The sequence below is a fragment of the Primulina tabacum genome, chromosome 5, assembly GCF_025594145.1.
Source record: "Primulina tabacum isolate GXHZ01 chromosome 5, ASM2559414v2, whole genome shotgun sequence".
NCBI classification, from domain to species: Eukaryota; Viridiplantae; Streptophyta; class Magnoliopsida; order Lamiales; family Gesneriaceae; genus Primulina; species Primulina tabacum.
The window spans coordinates 4,940,783-4,963,254 of NC_134554.1; the positions used below are offsets into that span (position 1 = coordinate 4,940,783).

General features: G+C 31.5%; 2 protein-coding genes across 11 annotated transcripts; both read left to right on the forward strand.

Annotated features, from left to right (window-relative positions):
- Positions 1-6,005: 6,005 nt before the first annotated feature.
- On the forward strand, positions 6,006-10,160 carry LOC142545773 (protein REVEILLE 8-like). Of its 9 annotated transcripts, none has more exons than XR_012820365.1 (10): positions 6,006-6,255; positions 6,569-6,626; positions 6,913-7,036; positions 7,132-7,290; positions 7,373-7,498; positions 8,389-8,498; positions 8,721-8,786; positions 9,337-9,546; positions 9,817-9,905; positions 10,002-10,160. XR_012820365.1 is itself a non-coding variant. In XM_075653136.1 (8 exons), the coding sequence occupies exons 1-8, from the start codon at positions 6,110-6,112 to the stop codon at positions 9,400-9,402; spliced, it is 855 nt and encodes a 284-aa protein (XP_075509251.1). In that variant the 5' UTR covers positions 6,006-6,109; the 3' UTR covers positions 9,403-9,906. The 9 variants fall into 9 exon arrangements, 4 of the variants coding, with proteins under 4 accessions (XP_075509251.1, XP_075509254.1, XP_075509252.1 ...); XR_012820366.1 differs by having other exon boundaries at positions 9,822-9,905; XR_012820364.1 differs by having other exon boundaries at positions 9,808-9,905; positions 10,002-10,159.
- A 5,014-nt stretch (positions 10,161-15,174) lies between these two features.
- Positions 15,175-18,599, forward strand: LOC142545771 (APETALA2-like protein 3). 2 transcript variants are annotated; one of them, XM_075653134.1, is made up of 10 exons: positions 15,175-15,930; positions 16,299-16,324; positions 16,433-16,463; positions 16,563-16,647; positions 16,735-16,880; positions 17,004-17,048; positions 17,149-17,252; positions 17,357-17,496; positions 17,644-17,760; positions 18,118-18,599. In XM_075653134.1, exons 1-10 carry the CDS (start codon positions 15,476-15,478, stop codon positions 18,370-18,372), a joined length of 1,404 nt encoding a protein of 467 aa, XP_075509249.1. In that variant the 5' UTR covers positions 15,175-15,475; the 3' UTR covers positions 18,373-18,599. The 2 variants fall into 2 exon arrangements, with proteins under 2 accessions (XP_075509249.1, XP_075509250.1); XM_075653135.1 differs by having other exon boundaries at positions 17,647-17,760.
- Positions 18,600-22,472: the final 3,873 nt, after the last annotated feature.

Sequence of the window (22,472 nt, forward strand, 5' to 3'; positions counted from 1 at the left end):
GGCTGATGATATATAGAAGTGCTCTTTCCCCGAGAAAAAAACAAGGAGTATCGTGGGTTAACCTTCCATCCAAATGTTCTTTTGGTAATGATTTGTTCATGATGGGTTTTTATGCTATACCAAACATTTTCTCCCCGTCGTTTTAACGATTGGATAAAATGGGGTCATCGAATTTCAAGGGAGACCCATGCCATTTATCAAAGACCAAAAACTCTGATTTAGCCACATTATCTGGGATGAAATTTACCGGCGTTCATATTATGATTTGGAATTTTGGTGGTGCTCGTCGAAAATTTTAGTCTTCATAGACTAGTTTTATTATATTTTGAGGACGAGACACACATTAACTGTCTGGTCTTTGCCCCCCATTAAAAAAAATGTCTCCATCTGGATACCAAAAAAGGACTGAACGAATATTTTCTTGGCCTGCCACTAGAGAGGATGTGTTGGAACAAAGGGTCTTCGACGTGTGGAATGCTCCAAATTATAGGATGACTAACTAAACCGGTGAAATTCAATGAATTTCAAATATATTTCAAAACATTTTTTATATGTTCATATAGTATTTCAAGTTAATATGAATGAATTTCAAGTTCACTTGATAATAATGTCGTTTGAAATCCATTTTAATTTATATTACAAATATGTAATAAATAAGATCTGAATTTAAGATTTGATATATTATTTCATCGTAAACAATAAAACTCCGCAGTATACCCTTCAGTTTTTGGAATGATTTTGTCCCCTGAACTCTGCCAAATGTGAAGGACAAACTATGCCCCATTAATACAGTATTTATTTTCCAAAACCATCTATTTTAGCGCTTTTTTTACTTTATTTTCGTAAATTTACAAGATCGGATTAGTTACTGTATAGAAAAGCCCATATGCTACTTTAGTTCTAATTACATAGAAGTTTTGCTAGAAACCCGTGTGGCTTGTGAAGTTATAATTGACATTTTTTAAAAAGATGTTTTATTGTAGTTGTTTGTTGATTACAAAAGGTAACTAGCTAGGATTTTAATCATCGTTTACTTGTTTACAAAAGGTAATTAGGATTTTAGTTATTGTTTAATCTGATTCATAGAATTGAATGATTCTTATTTCTCAAGGATATATAACAAGTGGAAATCGAGTCTAGTCACTGGAACTTTTTTTCCTTTTTTTTTTTTTTGAAAAAAGACAAGGGTCTCCCGACACACTAGACTAAAAAATTTAAATTGCCTCCCTACTCACGTGTGATCAATAGGCCATTAAAAAAGGACCCCACGAGATTGGTTTGCGGTGGATAATTGCGATTCCATGTTTTTTCGATAATGAAACAAACAATAATCTTCCAAATATATCAAGTTGTCAATCATGTTTTATGCTTACAAGCTGAAATCATGTGAAAAAAGAAGACAAAATTTATTGCTCATCAACAAATAATTAATAGTCATGATTCCAAACTATACTCTCTAATACATTCGCAAGAATGCATTCAACCTCTAAAAAGTTCCGTACACTGCAAGGCGGAGCTGGTACTGGTGTGAAATCACATTCTTGAGAAAACAAACATTTGTTAATCCTGAACTTATTCCAAGTCTAAAGATACAAAAGATGGAGAAGCAAAGGTTACTTATCCATGCGAGATTTTAGGCTCAGAGCGTGCCTTAACTTTGAAGTTGCTTCTCGCAACGTCTTCACAATGTGTTGGATCATCTTGGTTTTAATTTGACCTCGTCTAGGAGGGAGTGATGTCTTCTTCTTCGGAGCTTTGCCACATTCTTTGTTCTTGACCATTCTTTGAATTTGTTGTTTTGACAGTAGATACAGAGAAATCAAACGTATCACTAAATCCATTAATCCCGCAGATCAAATGGATTGCACAAGATGAACTGCATAAATCATATAATGTACCTGGTTATATATATGTATGATCAAGAAGATCTGCGTGCATGTACTATATGGTTACAAGGTGGTATATGACTCTGAAAAACCCAATTGTATTTTCTAACTTGTAAGGTGCATGGAAATTTAATTTATAAGGAGCAAATGTGGGGAAGGGAACATCATGCTTGCATAAAGATAAACAAATGGGAGACATGAAATAATAATGTTTTGGAGTGTATAGATGACTTATATCAAGTCAAATCATCTGCTTTACAAGATTGAACATCACCAGATTTCTTTGTTCAACTCTCCCATGATAAGTTTGGACGGTGCACTGTTTTAACTCAAAAAAGTTTTACAAAAACTAATAGGGAAGATAATATTATAACTCAAAAGTTTATATCCAACTATCTCAAATATTTGAATTAGTATATTTAATTAGATGTTTCTTGATTTGAGTAACTGGATCATTGAAGGATTATGTAATTATACAATAATAAGAAATTAAAAGATAGAGATGAATTATATGAAATGATAAAATATTTTGTGTTACGAATTATTTTAGTATGGTCGATTTATTTTGTGAATTGTCTTGTAATCACCAATATACGCCTCCATTATTTTCCTTTTTTCATTTTTTTGAAACCAAATTCCATTCCCACCCATACAACTTCCAATCTTGGCATCTATCAAACCTTCTGTTCAAAGTGAGAGATTGAAAATATCATCGTTTTGGTGATAACAAACTGTTTCAAATTTTATGGATCAATTGTCATTTTCAAGCTTTTACGGGTTTTTAGCTGGACACCACAAATTTAAGACGGACACTCTAATCTTCAAAATCTTGATGGACTCAATGGCTGCATGTATATCAAGCAGTTTCTAAGACCCTAATCGAAGTACACTATCAGAAGATTACTTGACCAATCAATACACATTATCTGATATCTCAAATTATCCAAGAATTCTTTTAATAAGACAAAATATGCGCATATTTTTCTCTCTCATATATCAAATTTTCAGATTTTTATTGTCATGTTTGAATATATACCAAAATGCATTAATTGCATTTGCCACAATTACGATACAACGTCCTAATCTAGAGAAAGAAGATATATGTTTTTGATATTGAATTGGCACTTTCTGATTCAAATTTTTTAACCTTTTCTTTCCACTCCCACATTTCTCCTTCCTCCTTGTAACCAGAAACCCAGAAACACTTGTGTAGTTCACCTCGATTTATTCGGTCAAATCACAAATGAATCTTCTATGTGAATTTCATTTTTGGGGAAAAGAGCTTCCATCTCATCTCCTAGTTTATGATACATAACAAATAGGGCTTTTTGCTTTTGTTTCAGTTTCATTTATCTAATGTTGAGTTGGCTGCGAAAGTGCCTAAGAATCGCTGCATAGACAAATTACCAATATTTATTGTTCAGGTCATTATATCTTTCACCTTTATCATCATTTTCAGACCAAATTATTAAATCCGACACAAATCATACTAAAATAGCAACATATGCACAAATAAATGGTGTTGAACTTAAATTAACAAATTACATGGCTAAACCCTAAAATTGTGAGAGTTAACAGACCAAAATGACTATTTCCTTTTAGACTAATATAAATTTAAATTTCTAAACTAAAACCAGTTATTAATATTTTTTCCTTAAAAAATGCACACAGTCTTCTTATTTTTTTTCTTGGTTCATGCAAACATCGAATTACTTGTCTACACTTCAACCATTACAGAGCCAACATTTCCTTTTGAGTGATTTAACATTTATGGTTAGAATATTTAATGATGTGTGGTCAAAAATGGAAAAAAAATATTTTTTATCTTGTATTTACATTTTCATTTATATCACGTTATCTATCTACTCGCAATTTTAATAATACAACATACATTTTTTCAATTTTAATTTATTTTCACCAAAGTATCGATGTATCAAAAACATCAAAAGGTAAAATTATATATTTTTTGTCATTTAACTTGCACATTTTTCATTTTTATCATGTTATCGATCAATTCACGATTTTAGTCATGTAATTTTTTTTTTCAATTTTATGCCAGAATACTTAACTGACACGTCAGCAATATCCAGTTTCATGTCAGTATCTTTCGATGCAACATGAGCATTTTTCAGTGCCACATCAACCTTTCGTTGAAAAAAAGAATAAAATTGAAAAAAAAATGCAAGTCATATGGTCAAAACAGTGACAAAACCAAAAAAAATGTAAAATACTGGACATAAATATAATTTTCCCCTCACAAAACGAATAATTTAATGACGTTCTTTAAAATTTTAAAAAATATTAATAAAAACTTTGTTTCAAAATAAATAAATACACGAATTTTTTTATCCCCAACTCTGCTGCCTACAATCTACCATCAGCACTGCTCTTGCCTTCCACCGCAAACGGCAGTTGTAAATTGTAAATCACCGCATCAAATTCATACAAGATATTTAAATGAAGGTAAAAATTTGTACGACACAGTCTCACGGGTCGTATTTTGTGAGACTGATTTCTTATTTGAGTCATCCATAAAAAAATATTATTTTTTATGCTAAGTCATAGTTTGGTACATGGGATAATGGATGGATTGATAAACAATCCTCCTTATCCCATGTTTGATACATTTTTAAAAAGCCCATGATAATATCATGTACCCTTGATAAATAATTTTTTAGAAGGATAAAATGTCCCTTCTATTAGGTGTGATAATTTTAATTTAATGATAAAATACACTACAAATGACTTAATTGCCCTCAATTTATAAATGATTTTTATAAATCTATGCTAGTAGGTAGAAATTAAAATCAAATAAATTTTTTTATTTATTTTTATATATTATATAATATGATAATTATATAAATGAATTCGAGATAATTATATAAATAATTTTTATAAATATCAATAAAATTATTAGTATCACTCGATTAACCTTAAAAATTGATATTTGACTGTACTCACAAAATCAAGAGCTCAATTAGCATATTATATAATATATAAAATTAGATAAAAATAAATAAATCATGCAAGCACTATCGGTGCATGAACAGATAAAAATTATGAACTCAAGCAACAACTTTGAAATTATAAAATTTATTATGATAAGTTTAATTTTGTCATTACAATCTAATATATAAATTTAATCACAGTTATTAAAATCATACCAAACATTAAATATAATATCCTACACCTTATTTATCATTAATTATCCTTATATTATATATTACATGTTTATCCCATCATGTGTACCAAACTATGCCTAAGAGTATTACTTTTTATTGTGAATATCGTTAAGGTTGACCCGTCTCATATATAAAGATTCGTGAAATCGTCTCATAAAAAAACTACTCTTAAGTGAAATGGAATAACTAAAGAGGCCGAACTTGTAGTTCTAATTTCAAAAATAAAATATAATAAAATGCAGTCTTTGAATTCGATTTTTCCCACGAATATCAGAAATTTGATGCACACGATGAACAATTACGTTGATTGAAGATAGGTTGGCCTTTTGTCCACCACGGTGACAGAATTTGGAGGAAGCGTGTGTGGATGTGGTCGAGGCACGTGTCAGTCCACTGAGCCCGAACACACCGGGGACCAGGTTGCTAAATAACAAGTGGATTATATTGATTTCGAGGAGAATAATTAAGTGATGAAAAAGTCGTGTGCATTATTGAATAATTTATTTCATAAAATGTATTTGTTTCGAAAGATGTCTACTTGTTTGTTTATTCCACTAGTTATTTAAGTTTCTATCTAAATGGACAACCTGACGGAGTCTAATCTTAGTCGTAACAAACTTATTTCTAAGCTAAAAGAATACAAAATCGTAGATTACTCGATATTGATATGTTGCATAAATTTATATTGAGTGATTTTATATGTACAACTAAATTTGTACAAAAATTCTTATATTTCAAAAAAATGTAATACAAAAATTTTATTTATCAAATCTTATTATACATTCGTAATATAATTATTATAAATATTATTGTATAATATATTGACGTACATTTTAACATTATTCATTTATATTATATGTTGTTAAATAATGTCTTGATCATTAAATATAAAGATGTATTTGTCTTAAAATTAACCAACACACACAACAGGTAATCATCGGCTGATGTCGAATCATTTGATTTCGATTCGAATTCAAGAATTAATCGGGACTCGACTCACCACAAGAACCCACTCTCTCCTCCGCCCGCCAAATTCACTAGATGAACCGCAGTTCGTCGATCCTTCCGCCCTCGCCGTCGTCGGGAGAAGAGTCAAGCAAGAAGGTGCGGAAGCCTTACACCATAATTAAGTCCAGGGAAAGTTGGACCGATGAAGAGCACGACAAGTTCCTTGAAGCTCTCCAAATGTTAAGCTTCTCCGATTTCCTTAGTCTACTTTATTTTTTAGGCCATTTGTTTCGTGGGAGAGTTGAGAGATGATCAACGATGTTGAAGATGTAAAGTTTGCACTTTTTAAAATTATTAGTAATTTACCGGAAAATGTTTGTCTCGAATGATTTTTCTGAAATGCTTTGTTTAATCCACCTTAAATCCGATCTTTTTCTTTTCTATTGTTTTGTCGTTGACTTCTAGTCGCTGATTTAACAGAGCTTACTGTTAAGTAATGTGTCTGGTTCAGTTTTCCGAAAATATGCATTACGTTCATGCTGTGAATATCAGGTTCGACCGAGATTGGAAGAAGATTGAAGATTTCGTTGGTTCAAAGACGGTGATTCAGGTGTCTTTTAAAGTCCTTGGACCAAAATCTTCAAGGAATTCTAATTTTCAGAATAATGTTGCATTTTATTTGAAGAATTCTACAGAATCAAAATAAGTCTGAGATCAAGGTTTAGTTTATACTTCCAAACATGGGTCCTTGACATCCTTGATCTTGTATCTACTTAAATTAATCCGCCATCATTTTTGCAATTCGCTGTCTGTAGTATGAACAATAAGTAACATTGGCTTTCTTCTTAGATTTTTCTGGAGTATATGTTGCTAATTATCGATGATGTTGTTGGCAGATTCGCAGTCATGCACAAAAGTACTTTTTGAAGGTTCAAAAAAATGGAACAGAGGCATATGTACCTCCCCCACGACCCAAGCGTAAAGCCGCTCATCCATACCCACAAAAAGCACCCAAAAATGGTCTGCCTCCTTTGCATGAATTCGAACATGATTTTAAACATATAAATAATGCCTTTCTGGTATCTTGAGTTTGCTACTTTCTGTCTTTACGGCAGTTCTAGTGCCACTTCAAGCATCTGCGGCATATGGTTCGTCATCAGTGAATTCTCTTTCATCTGGTTGTAATGTATGGGATGATTCTTCCATGCGTGGAAACAATCCATCAAGTGGAGCCACACCGACTGAGAATGATTATAATCTACTTGGAGTTGAAGGCATGCTTCTTTTTTTTCTTTTTAACATTGTGTGTAAACTAAATAAACTAGTATTTTATAATAAATTTATATATACAAACAGCTGATATTGGATCAAAGGGGCCTGAAAGGGTCAGCAACTGCAATATGAGCAGCATTGGAAGTTCACCGAGAGTTGTGTCAAGTTCTGACCTGCCAACACAGAGCATGCAAGGTTCCATGCTTCACGGTAACCTTCTTGAACACGTACCTTTTCAATTCCAATTATTCAGTCTACACAAGGAGGATGAGGATTAGATACAATCTGTAGTTTCACTTACGAATGATAGATCAGAAACAATGTTCTTATTATCATCTGTCATGTTCAGACTCTATATTTCCGTCTGTGTAGCTCAAATTTTCCTGGATCCCTTCCCCGAGTATTTAGATTTGAGAATGAATGACTAAGAACTGAAAGAAATGCTTTAGGTGAAATCTTTTGGCCATGTTTATGGTTGTTAGACTCGTACTCTTTTGCTGCATTTTTCATACATTTCTGAATCTGCTTGTATACATGTCTATCTCAGTATTGCTTCTATAAGTTTAGGATTAATGGCATTTAGTAGTATTGAGCAATTTTAATACATACTTAAAGAGGTCGTGAATGGGTTATGATGTTGCTTCAGGTGCTCTTTCTGGTTCTGGTGTAATCGAGGAAGTTTTGCGTCGGGTCACTCACCAATATATATTGCTCAGGTTCTACTCCAAATAGACCAGTACTTGAAAGAATAAAATTCGATAATGTTAATTCATTCTCACTTGAAAGAATAAAATTCGATAATGTTAATTAATTCTCATCATTATGCTACATGAATAGTTAGTTTGTTGAATTATCGTCCACATGATAAGCTCCAGGCAACATTAGATAGAAATTCCTAGATAAAGGTCCGAAGCTTGATCTTCAGGTACTAGACTACATATTGACTGGCTTTAAGAATTTCTAGGGGATTGAACATGTCTCTTAGGCACACTTTTCTTTTCACCGGCTTTGAGTTGCAGGCTAGATTATTACTAAAATTAATGTGAATACGAAAATAAAATTTTTATTTGATGGTTAATGACTTGTGTTTCCCCTTTTAGGTATACCAGATTTTTTTGAAGTATATAGCTTCATTGGCAGTATCTTTGACCCAGCTGGTAAAGATCATGTGCAGAAACTCAAGGAGATGGATCCTATTAATTTTGAAACAGTGAGTTCATCCAAGGTTCATTTGGTTTTTCTGCTTGTCAATCAAATAATGTACTTTGGCAATGGATGTGTTTACTACAGGTAATAAACTAAGCACGAGATAAAGAAGACATTTAAAACACTCTAAACTAGCTGACACTATTGTATAGTGTGAAATTTGCATCATGAGGAAGCTTATGATAATTCTTGTCAAATTAATATGCTATCATTCTTCCAAATGCAGGTCTTGTTGTTGACTAGAAACCTTACCATTAACTTGTCCAGTCCTGATTTTGAGCCAATTGTAAGTGTTTTTCTTAAATTAATTGTGTCAGCATTTTTGCATGAAAGTGTTCAGACAGGGATGTATGGGTTCAAATGGTTCTCGGATCTCATAAATGCCTCATCATAAAGGTTATGCGGGGATTGTCAATGTTAGAATAACACTTTGATGTTGGCATATCATTTTTTATATGTTATGTTCTTAAACAGATAGAGTCTGAACTCTGAAGGTAGGTAAAATGGTTTATAGTGAGAGTCATGGCTGACATGACTTACATTGTGTTGCATTTTCAGAACCTTTTTCGAATGACGCCGTAAAAAAATATAGGAGCCTTGTACGCTTAGAATGCTTCCATGATTTCTACTTTTTTCCTTTGGTCACCATGTATCTGGTGGTTTAGCGGCCGGGCTGTCATGTTGGTTGGGGAATGTCAGGGATATAGAAGAAGAGGTTCATAAACTATTTATTTGACATAGAACCATTTGAAATAGAACTTCACAGTTTTTTCTACATTTCGTACCTATTTCACACTGATGTTCTCATGTTTAAGCTGTTTCCACATATTTCTGCAGAAAAGGGCTTTATCATCTTAGATATCAGTTCCAAAGCAGTAGGCGTTTCTGCTGTCATAGGCTCTGACTGAATCGCTATAAACTCTGTAAATGTAAAGACCTTTCACTAGAAACTGAAGGGGTAGATGGAATCCAAGAAGGGAAGTTACTGGTGATCTGACAGCCATGGGACCTGATAGAATTGTGCTCGAGGTGGAGCCAGTAGTCTGTATAAGGTGAAGTCTGTGATAAATTCAAAGAATGCTCATCTAATATCCCGAGCCAATGGTTGACATATCCATCATGTCAGCAACACAAGTGTTGGACAAGATGTCGATCTCTGTAATAATATGAGGCTCCAACTTGAAAATGATACATGTTATGTCTTTGTTCCCTCAGTTTCAATTTTGTTTGACATAGTGTGGTAGGTTGCTAGTCTGTGGTGTGACAAATCTGTTGACATGTTCTTGTATTTTCTTTCATCATGCATACCAAAGTATTTGCAGTTTAGGTGACTCTGTGCCATGAACCTAGACACAACAAAGCTGGATGCCCTCAAAGACAAGAAAATCAAGGCAAAAAACCAGAGAGCAAGGTCTTTAAAGAATGCATCTTCACAGTTATTGATTATAAAAATTTTAATTTTGTCATAATTTTACCAACAAGTAATATATAGTTTTTGTTGTTTCAGGTAAAAGGAGATGACTCAAATTTGCAACTATTTGAGGAGATGCCTGTTTGAATTTTTTTTATCATAACATTTACTTTTTTCTTTTCTTAGTATGTTTTGTTACGTTTGGATGCAACTTATGCATGATTACAATTTAATTGTACTTCGGCAGTTATATATTTTATCTACTTCAAATTTTGTTTTCCAATTTTTATTTTTCTGACACAATTTTCTTGATGAAATATTTATTAAATGCAGTTCCATTATTTTGAATGGCATGAAGTTTGTTAATGTATATTTCTATACAAAATCATGAGATGCCATGTTTCAAAACTATTATTGGTAAAGTAGCAATATCAATGGATTAGTAATATATATTTTATTTAAAATATGTAAATAACGTATAACGTATTGAATATGATTAATATGTAAATTATTTTTATTATAAGTTGACCATCTGTAAAAAAAAATTATAGATTTTATATTTTGCGTGCCAATTATTTTTTAAGACACAAAAACAATTTTATAAAACAATTTAAAATTTGAACATGACTTCAGTTTGTAGATAAAACAAAGGGTGCAAATTATAAAACTAAAAATCAAATTATAAAATTTTATCTTTAATAGATTAATAGAGGGTTGTGATGTGCCTTTTCGTATCGGCCTAATAAACACACACATTTATTTAACGTACGACTTTGGTACCATCGCTTTTGAACTATTAAAATAAGTCAAGTTGCATAAGTCGAATTTACAAATTAATTTTCGAAGAAAATCAATCATCCACGTGTTTGTCATCTAAGCAGAAATAATTCCAGATTAAATATCACGAAACCGATTAGTTATCATGTTAAACATTCCAAGATTCTCCCTTTAGGACTGACTACAACAAGGTATATTAGCATGACTTATTTTTCTTGTTCGAATCGACGTTTAAAACCAAACTTCTTCTCAGGAAGATAGATTGGGTGATTCGGGTGAGATCCAATATAGATCCAACTTTCGATTCACTCGTGGGATCTAGACGGCCCGATCCATTTTAAATTTAAAAAATTTCTATAAAGTAACGAAAAATCAAACGGTAATTACATACAACCGACCCCTACTTGACCTATATCTCTAAGAAACTCCAAATCGAGGTGAGTACACCTAGTAAAACTCGTGAATTTTCGTGTCTTAGTTTTGCACTGTGTATATTTGCACTTTATAGTATCATATATTCGTTTACACCTTGTTATTAAATTATACCACACACGAATATTTTTTTCCATGTCACTGTCAAAATGAATTTTATCATCTTTGTTCTTTTCTCAAAAATAAAATTTTAAAACAAAACAGCTAGGAAATGTATATATATAAGTTACTATGGACAGATGTCACATAAATCATATGCGAGTCCAAATTTTCCTCGAAATTTTCCAACGTTGTTGCTAAGATTCAGTCGTATATGGCTTGCATTCGCCGGTAAATTATATTTTTAATGAATTTTATAGTAGAAATTAACCATTTATTTGATGTGATGGGACGACGACATTATCGTAGGATAGTGCTGCCAACAGATGAGACATATATATACAAAGAATTCATTAATTTGCAATATTTAAACAGATGCCGTATTGTCTTCTACTTTGTGAGAAATTTAATACAAGGTTGAAAATTACAAGCCATCCAAAAAGGCTTCGCCCATTTTTAGTTTACTTATTGTTAAAACAGATGTTTGCTTGTTAAACATAATTTTTTTTTTGAAATGAGAATATCACTTATCAAGAATATCACTTATCAAGAGTTGTCCTTGCAATCATGAGAAATGAAATTACATGATATATCTAAATGATGAACCATAATAAAAGGATTTGCATAAGATGTGACCACTCGAACAAGAGAATGAGCGATCATATTTGTTTATCTTCTAACATGTTGAATTTATAATTAAAGATGTGCATCGATAAATTTATGGCAACTGAGATAATTGAGCCAAACTCTCTGTGGTCAGCAGTCTTTGAGGTGATTGCATTTACCACCGTCTTTGTTTCGGTTTCAATTATAATGTCATGGAGTTCATGAGAGGGTTGTCCATACGATAGCGTCAAGGAGGGCGAGTGCTTCGGCCTTCTTAACTTCAAACATTCCGTAATTCACACTTGTTTTGCTCATTATAAATCCCCCTGCCGAGTCCCGCACCACAGCACAGGAGCCAACAGCTTGATGTTCGTTAAACAATGCCGCATCGACATTGCACTTCACAGATGGATCGGGTGGTTTCGTCCATCGATCATCCGCATCCCAACGAGAATTTGAGTCTTATCCTTTTGTAGAGTTATTTTGTGTCCAGTTCCATAACACATCATAAATTGTTAAACATTATGAACATCCAAAAATCACTCTTCACCCCAAAAAAATACTAGTGTAGATTTTCTCACTTGATTAACAACATGTCGTATTTGAAACATATTCCAAATAAGTGATTGATGCTATCTATTCAAATTTTATGGATCATAACGAATTTGGATCAATTAATGTTGAATATTGTTCCTTTCTTTCATAATGACTGACTTAGTTTGTTAGGCAACAAACAAATATGGTTGTCCATGTATTTGCTAGATTGATCAATTTTTATGTTATTTTTTCTATTTTTTTATTAAATCCATATCTTTATTTATGATGCTTTGTTTTATGAATGTAACGACTCTCCTTCCATTTAGTTAAACTTTGATCTGATTTGGTTTGGTTTAAAAATACCTCTTGACTTTCAAACAAGACCTTATTAATGAACTAGTGTAGTATTTTGTTTTTAACTAGTATTTAACCCGTTTTTAAAAATTAATGAAAAATGAATAGATATTTAAATTGAAAAAAATAATATAATTATAAAAAAATAAAATAAAAACTATTTTTTCGCTAATTTAAAAATTTTCTTAAATACAACGCACGTCGATTAATTTTTTGGCTAATAATCACTATCATATATCAAAATTTTAGATTTTATTAGCCTAAGACAATGACATGATGCTTATCGTGTTTAGTGTATTGATGTCGACCACCAACACTAATACATATTTAATTCTTTAATTTTCGAGAAGCTATATATTATTATTTTTTAACATGTGACAAAAAAAAAATCACATTCGATAAAATTAATGAGAAATACTTTTTTAAAAAATTTCAGTAATTTCGTCTAAATCTACATTCACAAACAATTTTGTGACATGTCACGTGTTTGACACATTTAAATGATAACAATAATTGTTTCATCAATATATTTCTTTATCCAAATGGGTCGTGATTTTATTTACAAAATTTCTTCATAATATACACAACAACCTATTATTCCGAAAGATAAATGAAACATGTGATCATAAGTAAATTATATATAAATCAGAAAAAGTATTTTATTAACGTTTACTATATGTATTCCAGAACAATGTCAATAAATTTTATAAGGTGTTTTATAATAAGATGCTTACTTTCTTTATAATTGATTTAATCATTTTCATTACGGGACATTTTATACTATTATGTATCCGTGAACTTTGTAATATAGAAGAAAATTATCACATTAGAAATACGTAATAATTAAAATTTTGTACATATAGAATAATAATATTTTTTACTTCTCGATCATTAAAGACAAATTTCAAACTTAATGTTTCGTTGTTCTCGTTGTTTCCGTATGTAGGAGGTTCATAACAACGAACAAATCTAAATTTAAAAGAAAATTATATCTTGGAAGGATTCAACTCATATATGATGCTGAAAAGAGGAGTCATTTCAGAATTCAATTTTAGAGTAGATACATTTAGTAAGATAAATAGAATTAAATTGGTTTCTAATATAATATGCAATATTGCATTATTTATAATTTAACATTCAAATAAGACATCTCAATGGACAAAAATTATACATTGGATGTTTTTGGCAGAATTATATCATACATTAACTTTTTCAAATTATGGAAACCTCGAATTGCATGCATTTGGAAGAAAACTACAATGCATTAATTCTTTTAAATTAAGTTAATTTCGAAATAATATGTATTTGAGAAAAAAAATTATGATTATTAAATGGTAAATTAATGTTCATTGGAAAACATTGTTATATTAATAACTTTTAACACTCAACCAATTTTATTTTTAGAAAAATCAAATAAATTAATCAAATATCGTATTTCTTTTTTAGCAAGTAATTTGGGCAGGAAATTGCTTAAAATAGCAAATGAATGATTTTACCTCATGAGTGATACTGAACATTGCAATCATTTTTATTTTAAATTTATTTATACAGTTTTAATTAAACTGATTGATATAATCAATGCAAAAATTTTAATATATTTTATGTTTTAATAGAGTTTAGTTTTAATTTGAGTAAATAAATAAAAAACATATAATACATAAATTATATTTGAATTAATATAAAAATGAATTAAATTCAAAAATGAATTAAATGATTTAATACAATCAATGCAAACAATAAATGAAATTATCATGTATTGCATTGCACATATTTCAATGTTCATGATATATCTTTCCATTTTTTGAAATGAAATTTTGGCGGAAAATTACTATTTTTGACAAAAACTCTGCTTTTATATATATATATAGATGTTATTTTCTAAACGTCCGTCTAATATAAGTAGATATATCACAACCCAATTTCCACATTTATTCCTAATTAATTCCAATCCCGCATTTCCAACCTAATACTCAGTCTAGATTTAGGAAAAATAAGTGTTGCATAATTTATATAATATATATATATATATATATATATATATATATAAGGTTGTATATCAAAATTATATATTAATTAAATAGACACAATTAATATAAAACATATCAAAACGGTACATTTTGTATAAATGTTAAATCTAACTCCTATCATTTTTTACTCTGAGTACCGTGAAAGTTATAGAACAACTCAGTGATACCGGTTTGCGAAAAAAATATTCTTGATTTATATAAAAAAAAACCTTCATTATAATGATTTAAAAAGAGGCATTATGTTATCGAATTTTAATTAATAATTGAAGAATATTACAAATATATTTAGAGAGGTTGTGTTTAAAAAAAGTACACGCTTTAAAATATATGACAATGAAGCACACAGAGACATAGTACACGCGTTTGACAACGAATCCTTTCTAAATAAATAAATAATAAATAAATAATGGCTTTATTTTCTCGAAAACTCCTTTTTGATTTTTCTCAGCGGATTACAACGTAGAAACTGTGTAGGATCAATCCTCAGCTGAGAAAAAAGCAATGCCTAATTTTCTGTTACATGTACATACGCCTATGTATACATATATACGTACAGCAAGCATTCCTCATCTATATAAATTCCTTTCTTCACCACCACTCCGCTCTCATTTCTCTCTCTTATTCAGCTTCATAGACTGCAATTTTAGCCGGCACATGCATTTTCGTCTTTCGTGAGTTCTTAATAAGTGTGAGGGGCGATTTTTTGTTCTGGAATTGGGTTTCGAGGAGTTTTTCCAGATGCTAAACCTCAATTTGACAATTGATCCGGTCGTTGATCGAGCTGAAACGTTGTCGAAGAAACGATTGATTCTGTCCGGAGATCATCTGGAATACTCCGGTAGCTCGAATTCATCTGTAGTCAATGTGGAGACCTCCAGCGCCGCCGGTGATGATGACTTCACCTCAAACAACTTCTGCGGTTTCGATATATGGAGGACTAACGGTGAGGATGAGGAGACCGAGAATCGGACCAGCGGTTATGTGATGAAGGATTTTTTTCCGGAGAAAGGGGCGCCGCAGTGTCGGTTTTTGGATCTCTCCGAGAATTACCGGGAGCTGGTGGGGCAGAGGGTAATTACTCAGCAGCGGAGGCGGCAGGTGAAGAAAAGTCGAAGGGGGCCAAGGCCTCGCAGCTCTCAGTACTGTGGAGTCACGTTTTATCGTCGCACAGGCCGTTGGGAATCTCACATTTGGTAAGTGGCAATTGTTTGGGTTCCTGTTTCATTTAGTTATTTATTTTCAAGGACGCGTGTGAAACCTGCCGTGCTGTTATGGTGGGATATTCGATCCCGATCATTGTTATGCATCTAAAAATAAATACCATAGTAAATAGCGATTAATTAAAATTGTTATGTACCGTATTTTTCATCTGTCAATTTGTATTGATTGTGTAAATCTTCGTTCGAGTCATCAACTGTTTACGGAGTTCCGCTTTTTAATAATTTATAGAATCTATGGTTTTTATTGCCATTATTCGTTGAATTTGAAGTTTAATTCTCCTGACTTTTTCGTACGATGTTATCTATTATTAAGATGGAATTTTCATAAATTGTTTCTGCAGGGACTGTGGTAAGCAAGTTTACTTAGGTAAGTAACTTATACAGTCTGGACTTCATCTTGGATATGCTTTGACTTGGTTCAAAGGATTTTAACTTTTCTGGAATTCTTTTTGTCAATGAAACCTGAACTTCTTAGGGGGATTCGACACTGCACATGCTGCGGCTAGGTAAGAATATTTTAATTGTTGTGATTCGACATTAATTTTAGAGGTCGAAGTTCTTGTGATCGGTAAAAACATGGAAATATATGTTGATGCTAACTCTAGGGCATACGATCGTGCCGCATTAAAATTTCGTGGACTGGATGCTGACATAAATTTTAACATCAGCGACTATGAAGATCTTAAGGAGGTTCTTGTTACTGACTTATTTATGCTATTCTTGAATTTTCTTGTTCCTGGAGTGATTCTGATTTTTCTTAACTGGTATGCTACACAGATGAAGGATCTGACCAAGGAAGAATTCGTGCATATTCTTCGTCGCCAGAGTACCGGGTTTTCAAGAGGGAGTTCAAAGTACCGGGGTGTTACACTGCACAAGTGTGGAAGATGGGAAGCACGGATGGGTCAGTTACTTGGCAAGAAGTAAGATGCCAACTATCGCTATTTTCTCAACATTTGGGAAGTGATTGATAATTAGATGCAAGTACATTAACTTATTATCAATTCACAATTTCTTGTCATTAAACATTCTATGTTTCCCTGCAGGTACATTTATCTTGGATTGTTTGACAGTGAGATAGAAGCTGCAAGGTCTAAATGTTTTGCATTCCTTTTCTCTTTTCTTACAATGGTTGTATGGCAAAGTTAATTGGAGCCCCTTGTCTTGATTGACTTTGTTGATGTTTATTAGAGCATATGACAAAGCTGCACTGAAATGCAATGGAAGGGAAGCAGTTACCAATTTCGACCCCAGCACATATGAAGATGAAATTAGCTTTGAGGCTGATGTTGGAGGTAAACATGATAATGTGATCGAGGATAATCCACGTTTAATCTCTCTCCTAAGTTGATTTGTCTTTTACTCGATTCACATTTTAAAATTTCTTTGACATTTCTAGCTGGCCAAAGTCATAGTCTAGATTTAAACTTGGGGATAGCTCCTCCACATGGCGCCAATTGCCTAACCCAGAGTATTATTGGCGTGGGGAACTCTCAGCTTCACTGTGACTCAGACAACACTCCTGAAAATGGACAAAGGGTATTATGGACTTTCAGATATGAAATTTGACTACTTTGTGCTCTATAATCTAGAGAGATTTTTATATAGTTGTTTGGAATAATTTATGCCTTCTCAAACACTTCAAATTGTTTGAAATTTTGCTTAGCTATCACTCCCATTTCATAGCAGATTCAGAACTTGTCTATAGCCCCTAGGGGATCTCATCTACCACGTGGATATGTAAGTGCACGTGAACCTCTTTTCCGGATTGGAATGAGTTCCAGTTATGATCCCATTTATCAGGTAACCAATTTTCAGGTGAATATTGTTTAGCTTTTTTCTTGTTTTTCATCAGTTGGTTCACTTCTTCTATCAACACTCATTGTGGTGATATCTTGAACAAACACCTGGTCATGGTGTGTGTCAAGGCCTAAAATTATGTCTTTGGAAACCAATTTTTACCCCATGGTTTGCCACGTCAATTATATAGTTTGAAATCTAAATGTAAAAGCATACTGCCAGCGCTTTAGATTTAAGCAAATCCCGAAGTTCACCTAACACCATATATTCAATAGCTGCAAGTAGTCAGTCGTGGCACATGAACGTAATAATAACCTTGTAGTATTCATGCAATTTGAGATCGCATTTTTCTTTCTGCAGGGATTAGCGCTAGAGAAGAGTATGGAAGCTGATTCATCAACAAATTTGACCTGGAGAATCAGTCAAGGCCATCCAAATGAGGTTCCTCCAATAGCGCTCTTCTCTACTGCAGCATCATCAGGATTCGCTAACTCAATTTTCCCTAATCCCTTTGCTGCTGTCCATCAATCTGCATTTGCCACTAAATCTCTAAACTCTCGCCTCCCATCTGTTACATGCATTAATGACTCATCTCACCATTACTTCACCACTTGAAACTAGCAGAAGTTGATTTCGAAATGAACTCTTTCATATTACTGGAAGATAGCTAAACAATCTAAGATTTGTATTTCCAAGAGTTTTGTTATGATTGCACAAGCAATGAGTCTGATATTTGCGTTGGTGGTGCAAAGCAGTTTAAAATTTACCATATTTGTCTGATTAATGGATACTTTGGGTAATATACATGTTTGCTTCTTTGCTATTTGACTTATTTACCTATGCTCTTGTTTTATATATACGAATCGTGAATATGTTTTATGCAGTCGATTCTTTATATCTAACATACATATAAATATATGACTTCTAATTGTGAATTTTCCAATATACCCTTATTCATTTAATGAAGCAAATTAAATCAATAATTTTTTGATGGGTTCTTTTATAATTTATTGTCTATCTTAAATGTCTTTGGATATTAATGCATATTGAATTTATCAATTTACCCATAATTTTTCTTTGTTGCTAACTAAAATTTGTTACTAAAATTAGTGTATTTCTTCATCGTTACTAATGAATATTTAATATTTATATCTTATCTTTTTTTTATTTTATAAATTGATTTAAGTAATAATTAAATAAATAATTACTCAATAATTTAGTGATTTCATTTATGATTCATTATGTATTATGATAATATTTTAGATAATAATGTTTTTAAGATTAAAGTTTTTATTATTATATATTTTGTTATCAATTTTCAATTGCGCGTTCTAAATATAATACAAAATATGGTTATATTAGCATTATTCTATTACGAAATCATCGTATATAATATATTGATTTGTTATCTTATTTGTTCTTTTCAACCTATTAATTAATTTCTAATTATATATGATGAAATTACATACATAAAAAACAACCTCTTTTCTACATATTAATTAATTTATCATTATATATGATGAATTTATATATATAAAAACTATTTTTCACATTTCAAAATAACAAAATTGTTATTTAATATTATTCACTTATTAAATTAACTAAGTTATGTTTACTTGTGTATTATTCCTATGATTGCAATTTAATGAAGCATAAGTGATGACATAGAGTGGTCACCCTAACAATTAATATTTGTGTTTAAATTATTATTATCAATTAAAACTACTTTGTGTTCGATGAGATTATTTTATTAGTGAGAATAAATTTGATTTAGAAAAATGATTTCTAAAATGTAAAATAACAATTATATCATATCTGTTAGGTACAATAATTGTTTATGTAAGATATAACAATCCAAAGTGACGTTTGAGTTGTTTTACGATTTTAAAAGATTTTAATTAATGTTGCATCGTTATCTCGATTATAACTTTTGGTAAATTGACAAATGCATGATCTTATAATTGGTATATATAAGAGTCAAAGTCATGAGATCGATTCTCATATATTGAAATTAGTGTAATTATTGGAGTGCAATAATTGTCTTTGTTGGATACATCGATCGAATCATGATGATTGAGCTACTATACCGTTTAAAATATTTGAGTTGATGTGTAATATCTATTCTATAAAAGGAAAAAGTTAAACAAAATTCGCAAGGAGTTAAAAGTTAACAAAAACACAATTGATATTTAACTTAATAACAAGTTTAGAGGTTTTATTTTAACATCATTGTGATAATTTAGTTAATTAAGAGAATTTTATTTGACAATCACTATATGCACTCCATTTAAATACATTGTGATTTGGTTTTAGTAAAATTTATTATTCTCTTAATTTTATTTATATTGTTTTTCATTGTGAATGATATTTGGATAAAAAATATCTTTTTTAATTTGAGAGAGCTGTCATTATGTTATAATCATGCAAATTGAAAAATGTTATATAAATAAGTGAATATATTTGATTTATCGTCCTGGTTTATTTTTATTTATTGTGTTTTGATATATTTAGATTAATAAATACTCATAAACAAGATGTTATTCAAAAGATTTTAAAAATTATCTAAATCTCGTTATTATATTTTTCATTATTAATCACCCACGTGCGTCGCACGTGATCATTCCTAGTATATATATATATATATATATATATATATATATATATATATATATATATATATATATATATATCGGTTCGTTTTCGATTGGCATAACGGTGGATTGTGGATTATGTAATCCATAAAAATAAGGCGGCATGAAATCTGGGTTGACTATACTTTGCCAATATTCGGGTGTAGGCGGTGGATACGGAGCTCGGGAGGTGTAATTTGGATTATTCGAAGGATTTTCATAACCTTGGAAATTTGATACAAACGGCCAATTTGGAAATTGTGGTGGATATTGTGTAGAAGAAACAAATCCAGGTCGATTTTGTGAGTTCTGACTATTGTCACCCATTTGGCTAAAAATTATGATTCAACAAAGAAATGATGAAAATGAAATTGAGAGTGTGAGAAGATATAGAAGAGATACCGAGTATGATTACTAAAGATAAATGTTTTGGGATGAATTTGTAGAAATTGATTAGTATTTATAGTGAATAAATTTTAGTAAATATATATATACATATATCAAACGACTAGTTTGACATTATATTCTACATATAGCCGTTTGAAAAGAGCCGTTGGGGAGAATTTCTTCAGAACATGCCTTAATTAGCAACGGTTTGTGAGAAAGCGTCGCACATAGCGACGGTTTGTAAAAAACCATCGCAAGTAGCGACGGATTTTGAGAAACCGTCGCAATTAGCGACGGTTTTCAATTTGCGACGGTTTACAAAAAACCGTCGCTATTTGCGACATATTGCCGTTCATTCTGATGAATTTCTGCACCCACATTGGTGCATGAATATTAATGGGTGTTAATAATCACTCATTAATGCACTAATGTGGGTGCTCTATTCTAACTATATATATTTGGGGTTAAAGACTTGTACGATGTTGACGAAACTTTGATCAACATATTGAGTAAATGGTCACCATATGTTGCGCTAAGCGTGGGGACAGCATAGGACAATATTTTTTAACCTGAAGTAGTACTGTAGTTTTTATCTTCAAAGGCGAAGAGCATCCTAGATAGTACTGCCTCCTATGTTTTGTCCTTGATCCTTATGGTACACAGGCTGGCCTCTACTTTAAAACTCGAACGTGATATCTAGTCATGTTATCATATTCGATATTTTTACTGCTTCAATTTGACCATGGTGTTGGCTTAAACAGAAAATCCATTTAATTGACTATCTTGATCACATATATCATTAAGATTTGGAACATACAAATAAAGTTAAGCATATTAACAATCCAATTTTATTTTTTTTAAAAAAAAAAACAAACAAACATCCCTCCTAACCAAGCACCTCCAAATGTTTTCTATATATAGGATCCGTCTGTTCCATAATGTATCGATCATAGCAAAAATGGGAGGATAGCATATTTTGATATCGGTATGCCAAGCACTCGACTAAAAATGTTTTGCTTATTCGAAGGTAATTCCCTGATTCTGTAGATTAGCGGCCAAATATTTTCCATAATACAACAATTATATCCCATTTGTAAGTTGTACGGATCAAGGCAAGACTTAGAATGACCACTTCTATATATTAAGTAATTCAGGCCATAGCAAAAGGAATGACGAAGGAACGCAAACAGTAGATACCATGCTTAGATCTCATACGAAACTCCGATGGCCCGTGAGGTTTTTGCCGATCGTAACCTGAAATTGGCTCGAGTTTCAGTTCAAGTTATTCATTTCAAGGACATGTATCCAACAATGCCTATCTAATATATTTTGTAAAACAAATGTTTTTTTATATTAATTAATTTTCTTAAATCATATCTTCCATGATATGAAGTTTAAGAATACTACGCTCAATCTAAAAGTGCACAGTAGATGCTTTTATATGACAACTGCATTGCATGTGTTGATGATATATGTGACATCCTTGGCTTTGCGCGATTCTGAGGTTTGAGAGAATACCCTTTCTTTTTGCCATGTCCAAAGAGAAGTACTCAAATATGACTAGTATCAGCAATAAAATAGAGTTGTTTTATATTTAATTTCTTGTAACCGGTTTAAAGCCTATCTGACATCAAAATCTCACATTTGAGACAAGATCTCGATTTCGAACTCGATTATAACAAATATATCGTAACTAAA